General features: G+C 40.5%; 1 protein-coding gene across 3 annotated transcripts in view; it reads right to left on the reverse strand.

Moving 5' to 3' along the window:
* USP8 (ubiquitin specific peptidase 8) overlaps positions 1 to 17,156 on the reverse strand; it is a 75,899-nt gene that overhangs the window by 40,763 nt on the left and 17,980 nt on the right. For all 3 annotated transcript variants that reach the window (XM_075858051.1, XM_075858053.1, XM_075858052.1), the window contains exons 4-6: positions 15,976 to 16,061; positions 9,384 to 9,492; positions 5,566 to 5,617 (exon numbers count right to left, since the gene is read on the reverse strand). In XM_075858051.1, the coding sequence (XP_075714166.1) occupies positions 5,566 to 5,617; positions 9,384 to 9,492; positions 15,976 to 16,061 (247 nt within the window). The remainder of the gene's footprint in view (positions 1 to 5,565; positions 5,618 to 9,383; positions 9,493 to 15,975; positions 16,062 to 17,156) is intronic.

The following is a 17,156-nucleotide window of genomic DNA, read 5'->3' on the forward strand; positions in this document are numbered from 1 at the left end:
TTCGCGCACCATGACTTAATAGCATGTCGTGGTGTGGGGGGTCTCACGTGCTGAGCCTGCGCCATACGCTGCGGGTGTCAGCTGTGTATTACAGCTGATACCTGGGACTAACGGACAGAAACAGCGATCGCGCTGTTACAGGAGCCTGTAAAAATCACAATATACTGCAATACATTAGTATTGCAGTGTATTCTACCAGTGATCTAATGTTCGCTGGTTCAAGTACCCTAGGGGGACTAATAAAATGTGTAAAAACAAAAGTAAATAGTTATTATTAGTGGAAAAAATTTAATAAATATTTAAAGTCCAAAAATAAACCCTTTTCAAATTTTTTCTATAATGTAAAAAAATTAAAAAAAATACACAAAATTGGTATCGCTGCATCCGTAAAAGTCCAAACTATTACAATATACCATTATTGAACTCGCACGGTGAACGCCGTGAAAAAGAAATCATTTTAAACTGCAAAATCGCTGTTTTTTGGTCACCTTCACTCTACCAAAAAATGTAATAAAAAAAGTGTTCAAAAAGTCGTATGTGCCAAAAAATGGTACCAATAAAAACTACAGCTCGTCCCTCCACACCACTCTATTGACGGAAAAATAAAAAAGTTGTAGCTCTCGGAAACCGGGGAGGGAAAAACGAAAAATAAAAAGCCAAACATGGATCAGTTCGGAAAGAGTTAATTACTTTCGAACGGAAAAGCATTTATGACCACATGTGGGGTATAGCCGTACTCGGGAGAAATTGCTTTACAAATGTTGTGGTGCTTTTTCCTCCTTTATCGTCTGTGAAATTGAAAAAATTCTACTTTTTAGTGGACATAATGTGGATATTAATTTTCACGGCCTAATTCTAATAAATTCTGCAAAAGGGTCTAAATGCTCACTATACCCCTAGATAGATTCCTTAAGTGGTGTAGTTTCCCAAATGGGGTTACTTTTGGGGGCTTCCACTGTGGTACTTTATGTGGTAATAACTCCGGAATGCTTTTACCTATCCAAGCGATTCTGAGAATGTTTTCTCGTGACATATTGTACTTTATGATAGTGGAAAAATTTGGTTGATGATTTTTTTATGTTTTGTAGCGTTTGCATAATAAAATCACTTCTTTATAAAATAATTTATTTTCTGTGTCACCATATTCTGGGAGCCGTAACTTTTTCATTTTTCAGTCAAAAAAGCGGTGTAAGGGCTTTTCTTTTTTGCAGGACGGGTTGTAGTTTTTATTGGTACTATTTTCGGGTACATGCGACTTTTTGATCACTTTTTATTCTAGATTTTAGGAGGGGTGGTGACCAAAAAATAGTGATTCTGCCATTGTTTTTAGTTTGGGTTTTTTTGCGGCGTTCACCGTGCGGTAAAAATAACATTATAGTTTTATAGATTGGGTTGTTACGAACGCGGTGATACCAAATACGTGTACTGTTTTTTTAACGGTTTCATTTTTTCCCTATAATAAGAGACTTATTATAGGGAAAAAAAATCTTTTATTTTTACACTTTTGTAAAACATTTTTATTAACTTTTTTTTTTTTTTTTTTTACTTTTTACACTTTCTTTTTTTACCTGCAGCTCTGATCGCTGCTAGAATACATTACACTACCTAGGATTCGCGCTTCTTCTCGTCCCACTGCCTGTCCTAGTGACCTTATCCCCTCACATCTCCTCCAGTCCCTCTCCCCAGCTGTCACCTGACAAATTTTTAACCTCTCTCTTCTGGTATCTTTCCCTCTATTAAACATGCCATTATAAACCCATTACTGAAAAAAACAACTCTTGACCCATCCAGCGCTGCTAACTACCGACCAGTATCTAATCTCCCCTTCATCTCCAAACTCCTGGAACGCTTGGTCTACTCTCGCCTTATCCGCAATTTCTCTGCTAACTCCATTCTAGAAAAAATAAAAAATAATTGTTTGATAGATCATATCAGTGCTGCATGTGTACAAATTGGTTTTCTAACTCCATTCTTGACCCCTTACAATCTGGTTCCCGCACTCTACACTCCACAGAAACTTCCCTTATTAAAGTCTCAACTGATCTCTTGGCAGCGAAATCTAACGGCAAGTACTCTCTACTGATTCTTCTGGATCTATCTCCTTCCTTTGACACTATAGACCACTAACTCCTACTTAACATGGTCCACTCTATTGGCCTTAAAGACACAACTCTCTCTTGGTTTTTCTCCTATCTCTTTGACCGCTCGTTCAGTGTGTCATTTGCTGGTTCTACTTCTTCTCCTCTTCCACTTGCCATCAGGGTTCCTCAGGGATCAGTCCTAGGTCCGCTCCTCTTTTCTCTCTACACAGCCCCTATTGGACAAACTATCAGCAGATTTGGCTTCCAGTACCATCTCTATGCTGATGACACCCAATTGTATGCCTCTTCCCATGACATCACCCCCACTCTAATACAAAACACCAGTGTTGGTCTGTCCGCTGTCTCTAACACCATGTCCTCTCTCTATCTGAAATGGAATCTTTCTAAAACGGAGTTCCTTGTGTTCCTGCAATCTAACCTACCTAAACCTGATATCTCCACCTCAGTGTGTGGCACTACCATAACTCCTAGGCAGCACGCCCGCTGTCTAGGGGTTATTTTTGACTCCGATTTTACCTTTACTCCTCACATTCAATCACTTACACGCTCCTGTCATTTTCACTTCAAGAACATCTCCAGAATCCACCCTTTTCTTACTGAGGAAACCGCCAAAACTCTCATTGTTGCTCTGATTCACTCTCGTCTTGATTACTGTAACTCATTACTAATCGGTCTTCCCCTCACTAAACTCTCCCCTCTCCAATCTATCCTCAATGCAGCAGCCAGGCTCATCTTTCTGATCAACCGCTACACCAACGCCTCTACCCTGTGCCAATCACTACACTGGTTGCCCATATCCTTCAGAATAAAATTCAAACTTATTACTCTCACCCACAAAGCTCTCCCCAGTGCTGCACCTCCTTACATCTCCTCCCTCATCTCTGTCTACCACCCTACTCGCGCTCTACGTTCTGCCAACGACCTTAGATTAAAATCCTCCATAATCCGAACCTCCCACTCCCGTCTCCAAGATTTTTCTCGTGCTGCACCAGCCCTCTGGAATGCGCTACCCCAGACAATCAGATTAATTCCCAATATCCACAATTTTAAATGTGCCCGAAAACACATCTTTTTAGACAGGCCTATAACATTCCCTAATCTGACTCCTTTCCTTGGCCCCATTAGTCATCAGAATAAGATTCCCTCACACTCCATGCACCGTACTGCATTACATGTCCGTCATACATGGATACTGGCTGGTGACCGGCTCATGCAGCTTTAGGTGTACCACCCCGTGTGTATAAAAGATGGCTGTACCATTGTACTGAACGTGTCTCCCTTATTTCCTCATAGATTGCAAGCTCTTGCGAGCAGGGTCCTCAATCCTCCTGTCTGAATTGTAAATTAGTTTTGTTAATATGTAATGTCTGATAGTCTGTTTATGTTCCCTCTAAATTGTAAAGTGCTGCGTAATATGTTGGCGCTATATAAATATTATTATTAAGTGAAATATATATATATATATATATCCCAAGGTGGGACAGAAACGTATCTTTATGTTGATTGAATAAGCCAATTTTTTTTGCAATACTGGAGTGCTGCAGGATTTCTTCAAATATATTCTACAGTCCTTGGATCGGGATTACCTGCTGTGCATCAGCTTCCGTAAATTTCTCTAGAGTGCAAAGGCCCCATGAGTAGGGCTGAAACGTCGCAAGTTGTGATTAAAGTGATCCTATTTTTTCACTAAACTTGGAGTGCTGCCTTGTATTTTGGATTTTGCTGGGTACTTTGTGACATTGGTCGTATGTCCGGACGAGGACTTTGCACCCTGTACAACTGAAATGGTGCTGCTTTTTTCTGTTTTGTGTATATATACACACACATATATTCTTACCGAAATTCCAGAACTGTTAATAGCTGTTTAAAAAAAAAAATTATAAAAAAAAATAAATATACAGTTTTTCTAGCATATAAAGAATACCTTTCTAATCTTCCTTTTCTTCCCTTTGGTGCTGCTGATAACCTGTGCTGCTAAGGTTGGGCTCTAAGCAGAATCAGTATCCTTCCCCCTCTGACAGTCGACAACATAGTCCCTTTTTACATTCCCTGCAATTAGGGGGACATGGGATCCAGAGTAGTGAAGATATATACTGTGTGACATTCACAATATGACCTCTCTTGCAAATCAATGAAAATATAACGAAAAAAAAAAACAACTGCATGGGCAGGGTTCTGCTCCTTCCCTGACAAGCAAAAAAGAAAGCTATTTCTATTGGCTGCTCTGCAGTAAACAAAGCATCACTATGCAGAGAACTGGCTGGGGGGAGAGTGACTGAGCATGGGTGTCCACCAGTACTTCGCTCATTAGGTGGACGTACACAATGCTATACACTTTGAACAACAGGTGGCGCCATACTATAAGTAAATGTAATAACTTTTACGGTATTGTTTTTTAACCAGTTCCCGACCGCCAGCTGTATATAAATGGCCAAAGGTCGAAATCCTTAAAACCCGTGCTATATTGTAGTTACGGCGCAGGTTTTAGCTGGCTGCCTAAGCGATCGAGCTGCAGAGTGTCCGGTGCCTGGCAGTCAGTGACTGCCGGGGACACTAAGGAGAAGATATAAGCAGCCTTCGCTGCTTCTATCTTCTGAGATCGCATATACACAGCACTCAATGAGTTCTGTATACTAACTAGGGGAAGCGTCGGTGTCTCTATTGGTCCCGGTGATCATGTTACTGGTCACATGATCGCCAGGTGCCGTTAGTGGCAGGCTGCCGCTGAGTCTTTCTGGACCCAGAACAGCCCTATTAGTGATCGTAGTCACTATAAGAGGACTGATTACCCCTGTAACTGGGGCTGCTGTGCAGTCCCAGTTACAGTGTAAAGACAAGATTTAAAATAAAAAAATTAAAAAAAAGTCCCCTTTGAGGCACAGACCATAATAATAAAAAATAAAAGTAAAATAAAAAGTGCTAAAAAAACGTAATATATACACATAAAATACCCACCCATTGTCGTTATGCTAGCCCTGACCCAATTACCCTAAATTAGACACGTAATATATCAAAAGTTACGATAGACAATGACCATCACAAATAAAATGTCTATTTAAGGGTAAAATTACACTACCGAAAAAAAAATAGCTGAAAAGTAAAAGGGAATATTTTTTTTTACTATTATTTTCAAGCCTAGAAATTCTAAAATAGAAAAAAGGATGTGAATAAAAATGATAAAAAAAATAAACCTGCATTGTCTACGGAAAAAAACATCACGTCGCTAGCCCAACAAATAAAAAAAGTTATATTTAAACATGGGACAACCCCCTGAAGACACATTATAAATATATAACATCATAGCGTGCACAATTTTATGGTAAAAAAAAAAAGTGTAAACCTACCTTGATAAAAGGTCTATATATTTCACTGTCTACACTACATGATAAATTCATAAAATAATTTAAACATATAAAGTAAATCAAATAAAAAAAGAGGATGTTTGCACAAAGAGTAAACCTACCATTTGAAGAGACTTCAGTTTTGGGAAGGAGCTCTTTTTTCTCACCATTTATCTGGAAATAAAAATATCCTTTGATTAAGTAATTATCTGTAAATGTTCATCACACTACACAAATATGGGAAGGCTAAGTTCAGATGTGGCAGTAAGTTTCACCACGGATTTGTCTGCAAACCTTTAGCAAAAAACTAGAAGAAAGTACAGAAAGTATCTGCAACATATTCTAAAATCTACATAAATTTCAGCTTGTGAACACAGTTTGAAACCTCAAATCACTTGCATTGTACTATAAATTGTAGGAACAATTACGTAAAGTGTTAACCCAGTAATACAATAAGTGGAGTCTCCTCTGTTCTACAACGCTGCCTCTGTTGTATCGGTTGACAAAATGGCCATGGTATAGGTTTAGATAACGCTCCATTTCCCCCAGTGATCTGTTTGAAATCTTATCCACCTGTAGATGATCTTCCGACAGTGGAATTATTAATGTCCGATTGTTTGTAGATTTTATTTCTAATCTCTTTCTAGGCATTTATTACATTCTTTAGAAAAGGCCCGAGTCAGGGTCAGACCGGAGTACCAGAGGATCCGCTGATAGGCCCACGCTTTAAAACAATAATGGTCTCTAAAGACAACCCCATTTGAAACAAGTCACATAACACTAGGATCTAGTAATCATAAGTTTATTTAGAAATAACATATTTGACCTTATGGTCGGACCCGCATCTAGCGGACATTTATGAAATATACTGAGAATATGCCATAAATATCCAAGATGGGAGAACCCCTTTAAAGAAAAATAAGCATGGCTGGTAGCTGGTAAAATCCCTTTCTGTCTATAGTAAAGGAGATTGTTCACGGTCCTGTAGATTAAAATGTGTACAGAAAACAAAGTGGATGTCCAAAGAGAAGCTCATACTGGCACAGGTAGAGAACAGTACAGCACATGAATTACAGTTCTATACCTCAGAGGCGCTACTAAAGTTAATCGGTGCTTACAATTCAGTAATACTGCACCCGCTACCTGGATTTACTTGCCCCTAATATGACATGGTGATTGACCACAGTGAACAGCCACTTTACCTATAAAAGACCCACGCTAATAGACTGGGTGTTCCAGCCAATTGCAAGTGCTGCAGATCGGAACAGTCTGTGGCATTGTATGTTGAATATGGGTACAAGTTACTATGATTCAGGAAGGACCATTAAAGTTACTTATATTCTAACATGAGGGTCCACTATTTTTCTCCTAGACATGTAAAATGATACGAACAGTTATGCCATCAACATGAACTCCTTACATTTGAACATTGCATCAATCACCAGTTTCTCAATGATACAATTTTCCTCAAGGCAAACCATTTACCTGGGAAGGGACATTTCTCTTGGGTGCATTGCTCTCTCCCAGCCAGGCTTTTATTAGTCTGATTCTATTTATAGAGGCTCTGTCACCACATTATAAGTGGCCTATCTTCTATATAATGTGATCGGCGCTGTAATGTAGATAACAGCAGTGGTTTTTATTTAGAAAAACTATCTATTTTGACGGAGTTATGACCTATATTAGATTTATGCTAATGACTTTCTTAATGCCCAACTGGGCGTGTTTTACATTTTTGGCCAAGTGGGCGTTGTGGAGAGAAGTGTATGACGCTGACCAATCAGTGACCAATCAGCGTCATACACTTCTCTCCATTCATTTACTCAGCACATAGTGATGCTGCGTTGTTCACTATGTGCAGTCACATACACACACATCAAAGGAAAGGTGTCGTGAAAATTTTTTTTTTTATATCAATTTGCTTTTAGTGTTTTATTCCAAAAAAAATTATTTGTGCGTTTGTGTTTTACTTTTTTTTATTTTCTAACTTTTTCTTCTCTATGGGGCTGTCATTTTTTTTTCCATCTCTGTATGTGTCGATTAACGACACATACAGACATGGAATACGGCACATACATCCCCATAGGGAATGCGAACGGGAGCCGTTCCATTCACTATAGCGTACGCCGTCTGGGTGGGAACGGCATCCAGCGCCATTTTCTTGTGGATCGGAAGCCGCGGCCGGACAGTAAGATTACTACTTCCGGACATGTGTTCTGAAGTAAGCACTAGGAGCGGGGGGAGCAGATGGAGCGGACGGACCGGAGGGAGCTGCGGCGGCAGGAGCAGGTAAGTTATTTCTGTGTATGCACGTCTCTTAGTGTGTGATTACTACTGTATGTAAACCTACTACACTGTGTATTCGCTCAAAAAATGGCGACACACAGTGTAGGAGTTTTGAACATTCAATCCCCTCGTTTCTCCCGGCACTAGCCAGGATAAAGGAGGGGGGATTGTTTGAGGACGCTACAGCGAGTGTGTCTTCTCAAATTTTGCAGCATAAAGCAATGTGGTTTACCACATGCCAATGCTGCAATTTTGGGAATTGCTCCCTCTAGTGACCAGAACAGGGAAATGTTGTAAATTAGAATCTAATTTATAATATTTCCTGACTCGTGGAAAAATTAAAAAAAATGAGAACAATGTTTAATCATTTATACACTAACTGTTTAACTAAAAAAAAATAAAAAATCACGCTTGCTGTCATTAAGTCCCACCCAAACGTTACCGAAGTGTCAGGATTGTGAATAGACATCGCGTCCTGGCTGGAGTCTATTAACTCTCAAGACACTTCAGTAACGTTAATGTGTGAGTATGTGACAGCACATAGTGAACAATGCAGGATCACTATGTGCTGAGTACATGAATGGAGAGAAGTGTATAATGCCGATTGGTCACTGATTGGTTAGCGTCATACACTCCTCTGTACAACGCCCACTTGGTCAAAAAGTAAAACACGCCCAGTTGGGCATTAAGAAAGTCATTAGCATACATCTTAAATAGGTCATAACTCCGTCAAAATTGATTGTTTTTCTAAATAAAAAAACCACTGCTGTTATCTACATTACAGCGCCGATCATTATGTAAGATAGGCCACTTATAATGTGGTGACAGAGACTCTTTAAAGAGGCTCTGTCACCAGATTTTGCAACCCCTATCTCCTATTGCAGCAGATCGGCGCTGCAATGTAGATTACAGTAACGTTTTTATTTTTAAAAAACGAGCATTTTTGGCCAAGTTCTGACCATTTTTGTATTTATGCAAATGAGGCTTGCAAAAGTACAACTGGGCGTGTTGAAAAGTAAAAGTACAACTGGGCGTGTATTATGTGCGTACATCGGGGCGTTTTTACTTCTTTTACTAGCTGGGCGTTCTGACGAGAAGTATCATCCACTTCTCTTCAGAACGCCCAGCTTCTGGCAGATCACGTTGTGACGTCACTTCCCCAGGTCCTGCATCGTGTCAGACGAGCGAGGACACATCGGCACCAGAGGCTACAGTTGATTCTGCAGCAGCATCAGCGTTTGGAGGTAAGTAGTGTTTTCAGGCGTATTTCGGGGCGTAAACATTTGCCCATTAAATTCAATGGTAAAAACGGCGTTTCGTTCAGACGAGGTGTTTAACACCGGCGTCTTAAAAAACGGCGTGTAAAAAGCGCACCGTAAAAAGGAGCATGTCACTTCTGGAGCCATTTTTGGCGCGCTTTTTTTATTGAGTCAATGGAAAAACAGCTAAAAAAAAACGCCACAAAAAAACTTTCAGCTTCAAAAACGGATAAAAATCAGAATTTTCAGCCGTTTTTGACTTAGTGTGTGAAAATACCCTTACAGTCAGAAACAAGCACATGATATGAAGTGACTGCACCAGATCCATCAGCCCCTTATAGGAACGACAGAATGCAGCTTCATATAACGTGCCGACGTATAAGAAATATTATTACATTATCAGTTTGTTGAGAAACTTCAGGAGCTTCCTTCGGCATAGATTTTTTCTTCTCTTCTTCCTTGTCTCTTTCTTCAAGCCTCTTTCTAACTTCAGCTTCCTCATACCTAGTTGATAGAATATGTTTTAATGTACTATATACACATTGCTGTGCTCAATACCATCAAATTATAAAAGTGAAAATGGAACTGCACCTGAAACACATACCCTTTCCCACACATTGTAAATTTATCCTTAAAGGGTTTGTCCACTACGGGATAACTGATGACCTATCCAGCAATCATCAGTGCAGGTCAAACATCCGGAACCCGCTCCGAACAGCTGCTCCGGCTGCCTCCAGGCACCAGACGTCCATGCCAGAGTTAGATGGCTCCGGTCACCGAATAGCGGCTGAGCTGCAGAACTTCAGCTCTGCTCCTATTCAAGTGAATAGGAGTAGAGCTGAAGTTCTGCAGCACGGCCGGTATAAAAAGAGTACGGACCCAACTGCTTCCGCCTCCATACACTGCATACTGTGCAATGACATCCGGTGCCCACAGGCAGCCAGAGTAGCTGATCTGTGCGGGGTCCAGGTGTTGGTGGATAGGTAATCAGTTGTCCGGTAGTGGACAACCCCTTTAATTTCCTTGTGTAGTAATTTATACATCCACAATATCCATAAATATATTAAAACTGTCTAAAAGTAAAACTAGCCTTCGTAGCAGCCAATCAGGGCTCAATTTTAATTTCTCAGACTTCTCCGGAAAAATGAAAGCTGAACTGTAGGTTGCTTTGGGCAACGTCATCAGTCTTTCTTTTAGACCGTTTTGATTAATCTCCTTGACGGATTATTTTTTTTAAAATTCTAAACAAAAAATAAAAACTTCCATACAATCTTACTGGAAAACAATTTACCAATGTCAATGCCTGAAACATACAAAACCTTTGGATGAGATACAGAGGTTATCCAAGCAATTCACAAGTGCAAAAACAACACTGATCAAGTAAATGCGGTGACCGCATATATTCCAGATAGACATAGCAAATGTTATGGTGGAAATAGAGAATCTCATGTTCGCTCTAAATTACCCTCATTTCGGTTACTGAAATAGACACTTTTTAACCCCTTAAGGACGCAGCCTAGTTTGGGCCTTAAGGCTCAGAGCCCATTTTTCAAATCTGACATATTTCACTTTATGTGGTAATAACGTCGGAATGCTTAAACCTATCCAAGCGATTCTGAGATTGTTTTCTCGTGACACTTTGGGCTTCATGTTCGTGGTAAAATTTGGTCGATATATTCAGTCTTTATTTGTGAAAAATTGCAAAATTTAGAGAAAATTTACAAAAAAATAGCATTTTTCAGAATTTAAATGCATCTGCTTGAAAAACAGACGGTTATACCACCCAAAATAGTTACTAGTTCACATTTCCCATATGTCTACTTTAGATTGGCATCGTTTTTTGAACATTCTTTTATTTTTCTTGGACGTTACAAGGCTTAGAACATAAACAGCAATTTCTCATATTCTTAAGAAAATGTCAAAAGCCTTTTTTTGAAGGTGCCAGTTCAGTTCTGAAGTGGCTTTGAGGGGCCTATGTATTAGAAACCCCCATAAAACACCCCATTTTAAAAACTAGACCCCTCAAAGTATTCAAAACAGCATATAGAAAGTTTTTTAACCCTTCAGGCATTTCACAGGAATTAAAGCAAAGTGGAAATTAAATTTGCAAATTTCATTTTTTCTGCTGAATTTCAATTTTATTCAATTTTTTTTTAGTAACAGAGAAGGTTTTACCAGAGAAACACTACTAAATATGTATTGTCCAGATTCTGCAGTTTTTAGAAATGTCCCACATGTGGCTCTACTGCGCTCGTGGACTAAAACACAAGCCCTAGAAGCAAAGAAGCACCTAGTGCATTTTGAGGCCTCTTTTTTATTAGAATATATTTTAGGCAGCATGCCAGGTTTGAAGAGGCGTTGAGGTATCAAAACAATGGAAACCCACCAGAAGTGACCCCATTTTGGAAATTACACCCCTCAAGGAATTCATTTATGGTTTTTGTTATCATTTTGACCGCACAGTTTTTTCACAGCACCTATTTGAATTGGGCTGTGAAATGAAAAAAATGATATTTTTTCCAATAAAATGTCATTTTTGATCAAATTTTCTTATTTTCACAGGGAACAACATACCCCATTTTGTTGCCCAATTTGTCCTTAGTGCGGCAATACCCCATTTGTGGTGATAAACTGCCGTTTGGGCCCATGGGAGGGCTCAGAAGGAAAGGAGCGCTATGTGTTTGTTGGAGTCCAGATTTTGCTGGATTGGTTTTCGGGTGCCATGTCGCATTTGCAGAGCCCCAGAGGTATCAAAGCAATGGAAACCCACCAGAAGTGACCCCATTTTGGAAACTACACCCCTCAAGGAATTCATTTATGGTTTTTGTTATCATTTTGACCGCACAGGTTTTTCACAGCACCTATTTGAATTGGGCTGTGAAATGAAAAAAATGATATTTTTTCCAATAAGATGTCATTTTTGATCAAAATTTCTTATTTTCACAAGGAACAACATACCCCATTTTGTTGCCCAATTTGTCCTTAGTGCGGCAATACCCCATTTGTGGTGATAAACTGCCCTTTGGGCCCATGGGAGGGCTCAGAAGGAAAGGACCACCATTTGGCCTACTGGAGCTTTTCTGGTGCTAAGTCATGTGTGCAGAAGCCCCTGAGGTACCAGTACAGTTGAAACCCCCGAGAAGTGACCCCATTTTAAAAACTACACCCCTTAAGACATTCATCTAGAGGTGTAGTGAGCATTTTGACCCCACAGGTACTGTGTAAAAGATAATGCGCAGCAGATGGTGCAGTGTGAGATTTGCAATTTTATATATGTATATGCCATTTCAGTGTCCAATATAGTGTGCCCAGCATGCGCCACCGGAGATATACACCCCTTAAATTGTAATGTGGGTTCTCCTGGGTACGACAATACCCTACATGTGGCTGTTATCAGCTGCCTGGGCATACGGCAGGGCTCAGAAGGGAAAGATGAGGGGGGTAAGCTGTGCGGAGTGCATCAGGGTAAATTGAAAATCAAGGGATGTATGATACATTTTAAAACAATCTTTTATACAGAGCCCTGGTTTTTCGGGACACGTGTCACATTGGTATATTGTGTTCTTCCTTATCCCCCTCTTATAGCAGACTCTGCACCTCTTTTGACTCTTTCCCTTTCCACCGGTTTGGGGACCTTCTCCTGGAAAGTGTTGCCCTGGTACGATGCGCCCCCCCTTCCTGGTCCCTAAAGATTAGATCTTGAAATTCCAGGAAAGTTCCCCTCTGGCCTGCACATCGACATAGCACATACGCATTGTACAAAGCCATCTGTATGATGTGCCCGGCCAGCTTCTTATACTACACCGCATGGCGCTGTAGGGCTTCAGGACTTGATTTGACAAGTCCATCCCTCCCATGTACCTATTGTAGTCCAGGATGCAGTCTGGTTTGGGGGTGGCCTTTCCTTCATATATCCTAAACCTGTAGGTATACCCTGATGCACTCTCGCACAGCTTATACATCTTCACGCCATACCTTGCCCTCTTACCTGGCAGGTACTGGCGGAATTGAACCCTCCCTTTAAAATGTACCAGGGACTCATCAATAGAAAAACACTTCTCGGGGGTGTATGCTTGGGAAAACCGGGCACTGGAACGGTCTAATAGGGGTCTCCGTTTATACAAACGGTCAAAACTGGGGTCATCTCGGAGTGGGCACGGCTCATTATCAGTATAATGTAAGAAGCGAAGTATTGCCTCATTTATTTATTTTTTTAGGTTCCAGTTCATTTCTGAAGTTGCTTTGAGGGGCCCATATATTAGAAACCCCTATCAAACACCCCATTTTAGAAACTAGACCCCTCAAAGTATTCACAACAGCATTTAGAAAGTTTATGAACCCTTTAGGTGTTTCACAGAAATTTAGAGCAAAGTAGAGGTGAAATTTACTCTTTTTATACCATTTTTTTTATAACACAAAAGGATTTATCAGAGAAACGCAACTCAATACTTATTGCCCAGATTCTGCAGTTTAGAGAAATATCCCACATGTTGCCCTCGGGCGGTAATGGACTGAAGCACCGGCCTCCGAAGCAAAGGAGCACCTAGCGGATTTTGAGCCCTCTTTTTTATTAGGCACCATGTCCGGTTTGAAGAGGTCTTGTGGTGCCAAAACATTGGAAACCCCCCAAAAGTGACCCCAATTTGGAAACTAGACCCCTTGAGGAATCCATTGTAGTTTTCTTGGGGTGCATGCGGCTTTTTGATCAGTTTTTATTCCATTTTTAGGTGGCGTGGTGACTAATAAACAGCAATTCTACTATTGTTTTTGTATACTTTTTTTTTTACAGCGTTCACCGTGCGCTATAAATGATATATTAACTTTATTCTGCGGGGCGATACGATCACGGCGATACCAGATGTTTATAGTTTTTTTTTATGTCTTATGGCGTTTGCACAATAAAATACGTTTTGTAAACAATCATTCACTTTTTGTGTTGCCTTATTCTAAGAGCCATAACGTTTTTATTTTTCAATCAATAAAGCCGTGCGAGGACTTATTTTTTGCGTAACGAACTGTAGTTTCAATCAGTACCATTTTTAGGTACATGCGACTTTTTGATCTCTTTTTATTCCATTTTTTGGGAGGTGAAGTGACCAAACAATTGTGATTGTGGTACGGTTTATTAATATTTTTTTTTACGGCGTTCACCGTGCGGGATAAATAACAAAATAATTTTGTAGTTCAGGCCGTTACGGACGCGGCGATACCAATTATGTATAGTTTATTTGTTTGTTTATATATTTTTATTAATAATAAAGGCCTGATAAGGGAAAAAGTGGGACTTTTACTTTTATTACTTTTAAAACTTTTATTTTCTTATTTTTACACATCTTTTTTTAACTTTTTTTTTACTTTATTACTTTTTCCCACTAGGGGACATGAGGGCAGGAGGCCCTGATCGCTATTCTAATACACTGCACTACATGCGTAGTGCAGTGTATTAGAACTGTCAGCTACTCACTGACAGCAAGCATAGTGGGTCCTGACGTTGTCAGGACCCACTAGGCTTCCGTCTATGGCATAGCCGGACGCCATTGTTTGGTGTCCGGTTGCCATAGTCACCATCGCCGGCCGCTATCGCGTAGCAGGCCGGCGATGGCAGCTTAACCCCTAAAAAGCCGCGATCTCTATAGAACGCGGCTTTTAAGGGGTTAATCAGCGGGGACACAGCGATCGGTCCCCGCTGTAGGAGCTGTGACAGCTGCTGAACAAGACAGCAGCGTCACAGCTCCTGTATGTGTCGGGAGGACGGCCGAAACGGCCGTTACTCCCGAGACGTACTATTACGGCATGGAGCGCGAACGATACAGCTGCCATGACGTAATAGTACGTCAAGGAGCGGGAAGGGGTTAAACAACTTATGTTTATCGAATAGTATACCTGATATTGATCAATTTTCCAATTTACTTAGTTTAAATTTAGTTGTTTTATCCATAAAAATTCTGTGCAAAGGTACTGCCACTAGGCATCTTCCTTCCTGTAATCTTCTGTCCACCGTTGTTGTCAAGCAAAATTCATCCCTAGTTACAGAGCACAGGAGACGGACTACAGGAAGTGGCGGGTGTTTCTCTTCACTGGCTGCCCATAGCAGTCTATGAAGAGGGGAGGGGGAGCTGGACGAGGGTGCGTGAGACACAGACATGCTGCCCATAGAAGTCTGTGGAGAGGGCAGAGGCGGTAGCAGGGAGGGAGACAGACATGCTGCCCATAGAAGTCTATGGAGAAGAGGAGCAAAAAGAATGAGCAAGAAAAGGTGTAAGGGAAAGAGAGTAACAGACACGCTGTCCATACAAGTCTATGGAGAGGAGAGGGGGAGAGGATGTACCAAGGAGAGAGAGAGACACACTGCTTATAAAAGTCTATGGAGAGGAGCAGGGGGAAAGAGGAGACCCAGGCTGCTAGTAAGTTATACGTCACCCCAGTATTGGATTCTCAGCTACACTACTCATTACTGGTGTATCATCTCCTCCATGCAGCTTCTATATATCTATGTGACAGGATTCCCACATATATCCAAGGATAGGCCATTAATATAAACGGATCCGATGCAAATGATTTCTGTTTGCCTCAGTTGTGCAAGGGTTCCTTCGTTTTGACAGAATGAATAGCTTAGTCGACTATGGCATTGCTTCCGTCAAAGTGATGGAACCCTTGCACAACTGAGACAAACGGATATAATTTGCACTGGATCCATCACCATTGAAATCAATGATGATGCAAACGGAAACCTATGGTTTCCGTTTGTTTCAGTCAGGGTTCAGTTCTGATGGGAGGCTCCGACGGAACCCTGACGCAGATGTAAACGAAGCCTTAGACATAAAAAAAAAAAAAAGGACCATAAACCAAGCATGTTTAACATAAAGACTTAGAAGTTGATACATTCCCTTTAAGTTTAAGCCAAGGAAATAGCTGTACAGCATTTACATTCTGATCCTCTCTCTTTAAGGTCTGTTCTCTCCAAAACCACAGTCACAGCACACTTACCGGTTCTTAAGGCTTTTAGAAAGCTTTTCAGCCTCCTCAATTGATTTTAAGATAGTACTAGGCCCAAGTAACGATTTGAAGTAGTCCTAGAATCAAACAAACAGTCTATGAATGCTGCTGCTATTATTGCACATATACAAGGTTCAACATGTTATAGACCTGAACTTCTGAGTACATCTCTGATACAATCTCCTACACCAAGCACGCCCCAGTGATATTATTAGCGTCAAGCGAATAAATTTCATTTCTTATACAATTTTTATATAAACACTGCCTAAACAAAAAGGTTTTAGGTGGCGTTTTTGATTATGAGCTTTAATCTACCAAGATTTATTTTTGTATAATTGTGTCTTAAAGAGGATCTGTCACCAGTTTATTAATTCCCTATCTCCTAACTAATCTTCTAGTGCTATGATGCTGATAACTACAGTGTAAACAAAACGTTTATTTGCAAATTTATGAGCATTTTCCTAAATATGCAAATGTGTCTCTAAGGCCTGTTCACATCAGCGTTGGCTTTCCATTGGTTCTGTCGACTGCGCTATTGATTCAGTCACAAAAACCTGACGGAATGGTGAGAAACGGAAACCATTAGCAACGTTTCCATCACCATTGATAACAATGGTGATGCAAACGGAAGCTAAGGTTTCCGTTTGACTTTCCGTTGAGGGGTTCACCCGACAGAAACCTCTGACAGAACCCCTCAACGGAAAGCCAACGCTGATGTGAACAGGCCCTAATAGCCAAATAGGAGGGGACTCTTTATTTTTCCTCTGGGCGGTATAATGTTTTCTGTATGACACTGTCCAATCAGCATACAGCTTGATCATATAGTATACAGCTTCCATTCACGACTGTTTTCAACTGGTTATATCTCCGGTTGTTTCACAGCTAGAACGGCGATCCTGGTGTCATACGAAAGATTAGAATCTCATCTTTCATATGCCACCAGAAGAACTGGCCCGAGATATGGCTGTTTTAAAGGAACAGTGTCACCAAAAAAAATTTTTTTATATCAGTTTGATGTTAGTGTTTTATTAAAAACGTTTATATTTATTTGTGTGTTTGTGTGTTACTTTTTTTTACTTTTTCTTCACTATGGGGGCTGCCATTTTTTTTTCCATTTCTGTATGTGTCGATTAACGACACATACAGACATGGAATACGGCAGCCACAGTCCC

The sequence above is a fragment of the Rhinoderma darwinii genome, chromosome 3 (genome assembly GCF_050947455.1).
Source record: "Rhinoderma darwinii isolate aRhiDar2 chromosome 3, aRhiDar2.hap1, whole genome shotgun sequence".
In the NCBI taxonomy this organism is placed as follows: domain Eukaryota; kingdom Metazoa; phylum Chordata; class Amphibia; order Anura; family Rhinodermatidae; genus Rhinoderma; species Rhinoderma darwinii.